The sequence below is a fragment of the Macrobrachium rosenbergii genome, chromosome 54 (assembly GCF_040412425.1).
Source record: "Macrobrachium rosenbergii isolate ZJJX-2024 chromosome 54, ASM4041242v1, whole genome shotgun sequence".
Lineage (NCBI taxonomy): Eukaryota > Metazoa > Arthropoda > Malacostraca > Decapoda > Palaemonidae > Macrobrachium > Macrobrachium rosenbergii.
The window spans coordinates 35,438,731-35,450,697 of NC_089794.1; the positions used below are offsets into that span (position 1 = coordinate 35,438,731).

General features: G+C 35.8%; 1 protein-coding gene across 9 annotated transcripts in view; it reads right to left on the reverse strand.

Moving 5' to 3' along the window:
* Positions 1-1,040: 1,040 nt before the first annotated feature.
* The window catches only part of LOC136834970 (sushi, von Willebrand factor type A, EGF and pentraxin domain-containing protein 1-like), a 240,286-nt gene continuing 229,359 nt past the window's right edge, over positions 1,041-11,967 (reverse strand). For 5 of the 9 annotated variants that reach the window (XM_067097928.1, XM_067097927.1, XM_067097929.1 and 2 more), the window contains 4 exons: positions 9,232-9,383; positions 7,816-8,016; positions 6,166-6,336; positions 2,028-2,371 (listed from right to left, as the gene is read on the reverse strand). In XM_067097928.1, the coding sequence (XP_066954029.1) occupies positions 2,178-2,371; positions 6,166-6,336; positions 7,816-8,016; positions 9,232-9,383 (718 nt within the window). In that variant the 3' untranslated portion in view covers positions 2,028-2,177. Of the gene's footprint in view, positions 2,372-6,165; positions 6,337-7,815; positions 8,017-9,231; positions 9,384-10,554; positions 10,609-11,967 lie in introns of all 9 variants that reach the window. The other 4 variants (XM_067097924.1, XM_067097931.1, XM_067097925.1 and 1 more) reach the window with 3 other exon arrangements.

Genomic DNA, 11,967 nt, shown 5'->3' on the forward strand with positions numbered 1-11,967 from the left:
AATACAAACCACATATGACGGCATTATATGATGTCAGAAACCTGAATGAATTCTTCTTACGCAACTGCAGAGGAATTCTAGAACTGGAGTTTGCAGTCATCACCAAAGCATAGATGTGATATTATGGTGACCTGTACACAACAGTCTTTCTTCTAAGTCTTCCTTTTCACTATCAGCTGTACAAGGAACCTGGGCTCGTGAGTTCTTAAATGACCGTTGGAATGCACCGGTGATCATTCATATTAGATATAAGCTGTAAATAATGGATCAATGGTTTCCGAAATTTTCATCATGCCGAAATGTGAATGGCATATGGACTAGATGCTTTGAAAGGATGGAGTCAAGGACACTATCAGGGCATGGCAACATGTTTCATTCAGTTAGTGAAAGATTTCGCTTTATTCTGACTCTGTACAGTACACATGGACTTGGAGTTTTGAAATGATGAGTTCAAAGGCATTTTTCAGAGTACTGTTCGTGACAAGATGTACGTTACTTCTCGTTTCTTTTTGAAGTCTCTTGTGGCCAACTTGCACTAGAAACCTGGATTCATCAATTTGACAGGAAGCAACAGAAGGATTCAGTAAAGTATATCTGCGTAGTCATGATGAGATGTACGAAGTGGCTTTTTTTTTAGAGTTTTCTTCTTTACAGACTATTCGTAAGAGTAAGAGACATGCTGGAACTAACCCAGTTTAACCTGACAGTAACATCTTTCCTCTGGTTCAATACAAATACTCTGGGCACGGAACTTTAACGGGATGTTGTCAAAGGGCATCAGTGGAATATAATTCAAGATGAGCTGTACACGAGGTAAACTTATACAATTGTTTTTACAGTAATTTGTATGACAAACATAAGAAAATGCGGTACACCCACAATACTTAGTATTGGTATTATGGGCATACCTCAACAGCAAACACTGGAAAATCAAGATGACAGGAGGAAGAGCTGCTTTACTTATATACAACCTTAAGTCTGGTCAGAGGAGAGAAATGTGTTTAGCAGACGATTCTCTCATTCACACGAAAAAATATTAATTTATTTTCGTCTAGAATTATTTAGATTGCAGAGAGAGAGAGAGAGAGAGAGAGAGAGAGAGAGAGAGAGAGAGAGAGAGAGAGAGTCCACCACTGAGGTCCTTTTTAGCTCAGGCTATAAGCTACGGATGGTCAAAGAGTGCCCCACTGAGTTTTCGTGAAAGTTTAAAATATTCAGTTTTAGAGTAATCTATCTAATCTGTAAATCTCAATTAGTCGTTTCTTCCCTGAAAATTTAATTTAGGTTAAAATACAACGGGTTTATGGGAAACAGAAATAACCTTCCCAAGGGTGAAAAACATAACAGTCTAAAAGTTCTAGTAATTACTGGGGTTTCCAGTATATGGATGGTATTCATAATCACTGAAAATATATTTAAACACTTTTTTCTTAAGTATATTCAATAAAATATAAAAAAAATAAAAACACGAGACAATTAAATCAGTTTCATATGTCTTCTTACATTTAATAATGGACCTTTTCTGATATGAATATGGAATAATTAGAAGTGCCTTACAAAATTATCCCATCTCGAAGGATTTGCTACAAGATATGGCTGCTGTCCAACCTATTTTGAGGTAATGGAGTCCAGGTCAATGTCATGGGGAGTATACTGTATCTTAGGTGTTAATTCTTAATTTCTCTTTAAAATGACACGTAACAATTGTTTTGTTCGAAAGATTTTTTATAAACATCGAAATATATGACAGGGAAAAACTGACATTCGACTTTCACTACCCCGTTTTTGTTAAAATTAATGTCAGATAGGGGTTATCCTGTGAAAAAGCAGCAGGAATGGGCATTTTTTCCTTAAGGAATCTGAATTTGTTGTGTATTAATCAGAGATTATTTTTTACCCCTGAAGCCAAATTTGTCTTCTGGTGTAAAAAAAATGCATACACCAGTGTGAAAACACCTTAGTTTGTTTTTTCTCTTCATTTCCAAAATATTTTGTTTTGGGATTTTACACAGAACACCACAACCCATTTCCTTCAGGTATTCTTCGTCATGTTTGAAGGTTTCACGCCATCTTTCAAGGAACAGCATTTTCTGAAGCAGGTAATCATGTTACTTTGGGAACTCGATGTGAAACATTATTATGATTGAATCGTCTCTATCTCTTGTCTATCTTCTTCTTTATGGTTTCGGTAAACAGGATGGCACAGGCGCGGACCAGATCCCACCCTCCAAGCACGTAATGGTCGGCTCGCCGTGCAATTCGAACTCGGAACTGCACGTGTAAGTGACGTTATCGTTCACGGGGTAGTAGAACTTCACGGAGCTCATCGTGCCCGAAATGATGATTCCTGGATACATGCAGGCTTGGGTACCTGTCGGGGGAGAAAGAGAGAAGTTCTTAGAACCAAATGACGCCGTTAAGTGAACTTGTCACAATGAAGGCAAAAAGAGATGAATTTTTTTTCCTTTTGGCCAAATTAATGCCTTAAATTTAGAGGCAAACTGGGATGGGAAATGTGAAAAGTTTTAAACCTTAGAATGAGTTGGGAGCCTGGAAGGAAATAGAAATGAGTTTGAGCCAAATAGTACCTTTAAATTAACTGTATACTTGGAGCGAAAATTAAATGATATCTTTTTAAATACAACAATGAAGGAGGAAATATTTAGTGTCAACAATGTCTGAAAATACAACAGATCTTTAGGTCTTTTTATACAAAAACACAAATAAGGCAGATGTACGAAACAAAATATAATTTATTAGGTTCATTGCTCTTTAAAGTGACTGTTTGTCATGATCGATTTCTAAGAAAGGAAGAGAATGAAAGAATGAAGTGTATAAGCACAATAGAAGCTTCGTGAGGATAAAGCTTGACAGAGAGAGAGAGAGAGAGAGAGAGAGAGAGAGAGAGAGAGAGAGAGAGAGAGAGAGAGAGAGAGAGAGAGAGATTGTTGAAAGTTTCATCGAATGACCCTCGCTAAGTCTTTCCTCAATAAAAGAAAAAAACATGACAACATGCCCAAAGAACCTAGTGTTTTGTTACCCCTGTGGACTTCTTTTCCATGTTCCCTTCCCAAGTTTTATGAAACATCTCTGCTTAGACCTTGAATCTTATCAACTACAAGTGACTTTAGTCACAGTATACAGAATCTGAAAACATGCCCATCTTGAAAGAATATTTGAGAATAAACATGCGTAATTCTACTGAAAATAAGACATTATTTTGGGAATTAGGGCTTGAAAATTCCACTCTGACAGGCGTTGTTGAGCAAAGCATAAAATGAAAAACTAACTACTGTCTTTATTTTTATGTAACTTGAGAATGGACTGGTCTTTGTATATACAATTTTGACGACTTATAGAAATCTTATGTTTGTTTACTTATCTTCGCTCCTCTTAATCACAAGACAACTAAGCTCAATGAGTCTATAAAAGAAATCCTTAAGTCGGAGCAAAATGTAACTAGAGGTCCTTATTAACCTGATGTCACCTGTTTTCTCCGTTGCCTTTCCTTCATTCAATTAATTACAGATTGACTTTCTCTCTCAATCAGCCCGTCCCGCTCTGCACTCTCCTGTTGTATGTACTTTCCCTCTCTCACCAATAAAAGGTTACAACACTCACAGAAGAGACGAATCTTAAGTCCTTTTCTGAACAAAACTAAATGCAGTTTTTAAAGTAGAGCACACCAACTCCTTTTATGTTCGAGTATTGGGAAATTTTGGGAATGAAACAGGAGCCCCAGTTTTTTTTCCTGGCGTGATGCCGATGGGGCTTATGTATACAAGCACAAGAAGCTGCTGCAGAACTGAGGAAGTTTAAAACATAGTCGTCCTAGATTCAGCATTAGATGGATGACTGTAGCAGTGACTAATGTGCGTCTTTTCTGAAGTCACGTACTATTTGGGGAAACAGCTGAAAATTGCTGTATTTTTCCATGTCACCAAGGATCGATTCCTCCAGACGACTTGAAATCATACCAAGAATCCTCAGGGAGAAGAAAGAGGAAAGATTCAAGGCATGAGCAAACATGGCCCCCAAATTAACGTTAGACAGACATATCTAGTGGACATGAAATCCTACAGAGCGTTCTGAGAAAGGGGACACAGTGGCACCGTGAATCTGGAGTACAGCCACTGAAGCAGACGTATCCAGACAATCTGAAATCAAACCTTCAATTCTCTGGAAGGGACGCGGAGAGAAATCAAGGACACGGAGGGCAACAGGACACCAGACGTGATATCCCAACGTCTGAGTGGGTAGGCGAACATGAGATTCGAATATCTGATGCTGTAGTTCCATTGCAAGTTGATGAGATCAGAGGTAAACCCGAGGCAAAGGTCACGGAGTGTGCAACACGTCCAGACTAACCTCGTGGACTTGGACGGAATTCGTTCTTCTCCGATGCAGCGCTGGGTTTATATAAGCATCGCGTGACATTCGAATACTGAGCGGGGTGTTTCATATTTGACGGATAAGGTTAAGGATATTCCACATTTACGGGTGGAAATATTACATTTCTTACGGATACAGTTGGAATATTTTGTATCCAATAGGTACGGTTTGGGATATTCCATATGTGATGAATATAATTAAGACTATATCACACCTAATGGGCATAGGTAAGAATACATTTTCATACTCGATGGGAATGACTAGGAATATTCCGTATCTTATGGATACATCTGTGGATATCACACAATTACTGATCAATGTGGTTGTGAATTTTTTATTTGGTGGCAACGACCAAGAAAATCTCCCCATATTAGCGATGTTATATCAATGAGAACTTGCTTTGCAAGATTTTATCCTTTTAGGCTTATAGTATAAAACTGGTTATTCATTTTATGGAATTATAATTACAAAAATAACTAGTGAATACTGGCAAAGATTCCCCGACACATGAATAAGGTTACAAACAACTTATAGCACGATTAAAAGCTACAAGCAATTCTAAAGAAGAATTCAGTCAATGAAGTTTCATAGAGAGCACAAACATGAACCCCCTGGATTTCAACACATCGTGAGAGACGGACTTAGCAACGGCAAAATCATGACGTCTGTACACAGACATAAACATTTCCCAACAGACGAACACATACAGACGTGCAAATTTTGAAGCTTCGTCAGACCCTCAATTAGTTGTTATGCCCTAATTACAGATAATTATGCGGCACGAATTGCACGTGATTATGTAATGCATTTGTTCTGAACTCCGAAATAACAATCAGAATATTAATGAGACGTATTACGCATTAATTATGCATAATGATGCAATTTGTTGATGGTAAGTCTCTCTCTGGTACGTACGTACTACCAAGACATCAATGGGTAAGTAATAATGGACCTTTCTATTTAAGAATTTCCATGATTGTAATTGCATGTGAGCTATTGCCTTCGTTATTTACCCGTCAGGTTTTATATACGGTGATGTTTACAAATGAATATTCCCAGACTACATATTAACATCCGATTGCTTTTTCACCAAATGATCAACGGTACGGTCAACACATCCGCCACTCGGGCCTAATTGTGACCCATTTCTATTCTGTGCTGTAAGTTTTTAAAACAGATGTTTCGGGGATGCGGTTGCCATCCTCAAACCCCTGACTCTCTTAAAGTATGCAGATATATTATGATGAAGGTTCCAATTATATATATATATATATATATATATATATATATATATATATATATATATATATATATATATATATATATATATATATATATATATATATATATATACATATACACACATACAGTATATATATACAGATGGCGTTTAAAAACACACATAACTGAGAGTAGGGTGAGTATACAAACTTTTTTTTTCCTTGCAACAAAAGGCTTTTTGTTCTCTGGTGACCTGCCTAAGAAGATTGGTTTATTCTAAGGACGTGGGGATATGTTACAGATAAGGAATGCCAGAGACTCTGGGCTCTGAGCTCCTTCCCACCATTCTTGAGGGCAAGGGCATGTGGGCAGCAACTTCATCCCAAATCCTAGATAAGACCGTGAAAGGGTTTACACCTGAAACCAACCCCTGTACAGGTAGTAGAATTAAAGTTTTAATCTATACTATATATATATATATATATATATATATATATATATATATATATATATATATATATATATACATACATGTATACACACGCTACTTACAAGTCGGTACTGGTGCCGACCAGGTACCATCTGGCTTGCACAGCATCACCGGCTGACCAGTCAGCATGTATCCCGTGTCGCAGGTAATCTCGAGGTCATCTGCCGCAGTGAAGGGACCCTTGCTGGACAACCTCCCGTTCTTTGGCGGCTCCGGCGGCTCGCATCTAATCCCTGATGTAAACAAAAGAAGGTTGATTTGAACCTGAGTCAAGTGCTTGTTCCTGTGCGAGGAATTATCTGAGTTTTATGAGTGTTCATATTTTAAAATGCCCCTGTATTCGTGAGAAAAGTTCTCAAGGTTCACCAGTTTGCTGAACAAACTTACAAGGAACAGGAAATCCTTATGTGAACACAATTATGCTGAAAAGTTTATGTAAACTGGATGAAAGAAGGATCAAGATTTATGATTTTCTGAGAAATGACAAAACTCTTTTCGTCTACACTGCCAGAGGAAGATAGCAACACTAAGTTTAGCCAATGACTTCCTAAAAACAGTGGCATTATAATGTAAGGGGTCAGTCTGGAATTATAATGTAAGGGGTTAGTCCTACCTAATTCATAAAAGATTTGGTGAAAACTTTCCAGCACAGCATAAAATAATAAGAAATATAACAAGAAATCATTTTTGCTAAATCTGATAGACATTGGGTCAGATAGGGCGGTGGTGTTGGCGAAAAGAAAAGAGTTGCACTTACACCGTGAGCAGTAACGCTCTGTAGAGCCACAGTGGCATCATGCTGACCAAAATCTTCTTACTAAGACTCAGTGGAAACTATATACACACATCTACATTAAACGATAGGTTAGTGCTCAAATAGTACACTTATCAATCACAGTAACTTACAAAAAATATCAGGCATAGAAATTAAAAATATCAACTGAAATTTCTTAATTCGAGAAAGAAGCAAAAACAACAACACAAGAATGAATAAGATGTGGCTTTTAACTGTTGTTATTTTCACCGTGCAAACACCGATAAGGAACAAGAACAAAAAGCCTCTCAATTCACTAAGCAAGCTTCAAGAAAATACAATTTGAGAAAACAAAAACAAGACCCAAGAGATTAAAGCAAACTAGAATAGGAGAAAAGAAATACATAAATAAAGTATGAGCGTAAGCTTCTAAAATGCTGCCAGAAAGTGTGTCCCACACCTTGATAGGCCAAGGAAACGAAAGACCTCCGAAGAGTTAATAGGTATGGAAATCCTAGAGATTGCCAGGAAATGAAGCATCTCTAGAGGGGTACTGAGGTGCAAAGAACCTCAAGTGGGCACTAAGATGAGAAAAACCTTCAGAAGGTTCTAGGTTATGAAAAACTCCTAAAGGGCCTTGCGGTATAAAAAGTCTTTTAGATGGTACTGGGGCATGCAAAATCTATTGTAGATGCCTTAGGATGAAAGACTTCTAAAGGGCACTAAAGGACCGGAAGAAATCAAGAGAGTTTTAGGAAATGAAAGACATCTAGAAGTACCAGGACACGAAAGACGTCTCATGGAAACTAAGGGATGAAAGACGCCTGGAAAAAAAGTTCTGAAGGGTTACTATGAAGCACGTAACTTCTAAAGGGTACCAGGGCACGAAAAAAGACCTCCAGTAGAAACAAGGGCATGGAAGACCTCTAGAGGGCACAGAGCAATACGACAGACCTACTTTTAGACCTACTCTCGCATCGTGGCATTGACGTAGACCATTTTCCGGAAGGAAGACACTTGGTCTTCCGAGGTCCTATGAGGTTGAGCCCAGGCCCGCAGGAGAAGGTCACGACGGTGTTCAGGGTCGTCGTGGACTGAGGGTGGCGGCGCGGTGTCAGGGGTCCCTGGAAGGATTCTTCTAGCGGGGGACATTCCACTCCTGAAGGAAGGAGGTAAGATCTAAGTACTATTGTACAGTGAATACCTCTACTACTACTACTACTATTACTACTACTAATAATGATATATAATAAATAATAATGAAAGTGTGTAGAACTCTCAATGTCGAGAACAAGAGTAATTTTGTATAAAGTCCACAATAACATATCAATGGTGGACTGAAGATGAATCCAGGATAGGGTTCGAAAGCATTTTATACATTTTTATAAAGTCCCACATTCTACCACTGATATGTTATTGTGGACCTTATACAAAATAATGAAAGTGTTTATTAACTTAAACTGAAAGCACAGTGTAGTTTACAGCTAGAATCAAATGTCATTACGAAATAACACTAAAATCTACACATTCATATCTTGTGTAGTTCTGATCTATTTATTGGAACTTGGACTGAATATGAGAACGACGAGGACGAATATTTCCTGTACCTAATAATCTTCACCCAGCCACCCTGTGATTGAGTATTGATGCCTCAACCGACTGCACTGCAAAATCAGCCAAGTTGCATTGATATCAATTGAGAGTATAAAGACAACAATGAATTTAACAAAAAACGGAAATAATGACAAAATTAAGGCATTCGAAACAGCATTTAGAGATTAATACTCACAACTGCAAGATAGATCAATTAGACGAATGTATATTCAAGGAAGGGTTTGGATTAGAGTAAAAATCAAAGGTTGATTTGCAACCGGTCAGTGACTTTAGGGGAACCTTGGTAATGCTTGTTAAAACAGATCAGTTCGATTAATATATCGCACTTGCATATAGATCATTTAGACTGCATCACACTTGAAAATGGATAATTTACACTAACATTCACATAAAAAAGGTCATTTAGACTAATATCACACTTGAAAATTGGTCATTTGCATAAAATCATACTTGAAAATGGATCATTTACGCTGACATTCACATTAGAAAAAAAGGTCAGTCAGACTAATATCACACTTTAAAATAGATCCTTCACACTAATATTCTAAATGATCTAAATTAGATCCTTTAGACGAATATCACACAAGAAAACAGATCAATTAAATTAATATTTACACTTGAAAACAGACATTTACACTAATATCATACTTACAAAAATTAAAAACGTGACATACGCATTTAAAAACAGCAGTGAAGACGAATGTTCCAAATAAAAACCAATAGAATCCTAAGGTTCTTCACAAAAAAATGTACCCCTTACTTTTTATATCCAAGTAGATGGAATGGGAATGGCCAGTGGGCGTCGTGCAAGTGTAGTTTCCGGAATCCCCAACGTGGGTGGTGTACAGAGCCAGGCGGTATTCCAACTGGGGGTTCCTCATCGCGTCCGTACTCCATCCAGTCCAGTACTTCCTGTACGTACGGACGGGTAGAACTGAGCAATAGTTTTTATTTCCTGTTTAGGTTTTGTGTAAAGTGGTACTGTTTGGAATGACAACTGGCATAATATAAGTTTTTTTTTGGTCTGAGGGAATTTTGAAGCAAACTACATTAATAAAATTGCTTGCGAAACAATGCTTTTCCAGTTAAGTGCAATATACTTAATAATTTCAGGGCTTAAAGTTTAAAGTAATGAATTATGTGACTCTTCGTTAGGTGAAGAGTATAAAATTCTGAAATTTTAAATCACAAACGTGTATATTGCCTTACATATATTCAAGTGACACCACATTTCTTACTTGGCAAAAAAAGTATATTTCTGAGATTTTTGCAATAAATTGGTTTGCACGAAAGGCATGAAAGTCAAAGGTGCGTACTACACCATCACAGACGTCCAGGTCATTTGACCACAGTATACTGGAAGAGTAGCAACGTCACTATGTACACTCGGGGGATAGAAATTCATGCAGGAAAACCAATATGAACAGTAATCCTGTACAAGGAATGGAAAAGGATCTTTTGCGTTAAGTAAAGAAAAAATTTAAAGGAATAAAGCTAGGAAAGAACTATGTTCTGCAGGACAAACTCTTCATCATCCACCTTGGATGATGACTGAATATATAATATATATATATATATATATATATATATATATATATATATATATATATATATATATATATATATATATATATATATATTTATATATATATATATATAAACTTAAATCGACTTAAACATATTGAAATATAAACAAATACAGATTTTTTCCATTAGCAGAGGAAGACTTCGTTTCTAAATAGCATTCTCTTCTCTCCAAGCTAGGGGGGTCGTACGATACATGTTCAGTAAACCGTACCGTTTGATTATGTATAACACAAGTCACATAAATCTATGATCAAACCACTTTATCACATTTTTGAAATAATTTCAACGATTGAAGTAATAAACTGTACAGACAATTGACCAAACGGGCATTGACAAATTACCACTGACAGTACATTTAGTCTGAAAAACTCAGCACGCCATATTGTGCCTGGTATTAAGACGCGGACAACGACGGAACAAATTCTTTGCCGCCATTTTGGGCACAAGTTTCACCTTTCTCTTACGGCAACACAAAGGACTGTTCGCTTAATCTTACCAGCAAAATGCGGGCTTCTTGCATCTCATGTTAAATTCCCTGTGCTTGTAGTTTCTGTGCCAGAAGATAAGAAATTCAAAGTTTGAGGAAAATATATTGATGAATATGAAATGACTACACGAGGAGAGAGAGATATAAAACTGATGCAATCACGTGACACGGTGCAATGCCTATAAAGGGAGAAATTCTGAAAAGTTAGACCTGCAGAAATTTAGCAGAATATACATGCTTAGAACTGTGGTAATAAGATATCCCTTAGTAAACATATATATATATATATATATATATATATATATATATATATATATATATATATATATATATATATATATATATATATATATATATATATATAATTATATATATATATATATATATAATTGCCAGTGCCAGCATTCACAAGAGAATTTTTATACACTAACATAAAGCCACAAACAACTCATTGGGACTCAAATATTCCAACGGTGTATACTTCAATTTATCTTGACAATAACTTACACCCAAAATTTAAGTTATTACCATGGTAAAGTTAATTTGATATCAATGGGTTATTTATGGCTTAATAGCTGAGGATATGATACATATATAAATATATATTCAAACACACAAGGGTCACAGCCACACTCATACTCTGACTGCTTAACTGTGGATAAATCCTGTATAATGAAACTCCAAAACATTGCCTTCTTCACTCCATCTATCAAACACTTCCTCTCCTCCTCCTTCCATGTACTACTTCTGAATGCTACACTCTTTTCTCTAATCTACCATCTCCCATTCTTTCCACACAGCCGGACTGCCTAAAAATACTGTAGTAGATCTTTTTACCTTCCCCAACCTTTTTACCACTTCTACGTATCTCCATATTTTTAAACCCATCAATTTTTCTTTCGCTTCATATATATACTATGCAAACAGTTCGTCTCACCAACTTACCGTTCTTTCATTCTCATTCAACATCCTTAATTCACTTTCACGAAGGAGAACTGTGTGTATATACAGTATGTATATATATACTATATATATTATATATATATATGTATATGAATATATATATATATATATATATATATATATATATATATATATATATATATATATTTTTCATATACATATATATATATATAAATATTTAATATACTATATATATATATATATATATATATATATATATATTTATGTATTTTCATATACATATATAATATATAAATATTTAATATATATTATATATATATATATATATATATATATATATATATATATATATATATATATATATATATATATATATATATATATATATATACATACATATACAGAATTCAAATAAGTATCCTACAAAGCATAATTATTAGATATGATAGAAAGAAACGAGGTTAAACATTAGCATATAACCGAAGCTGCTGCATGCTT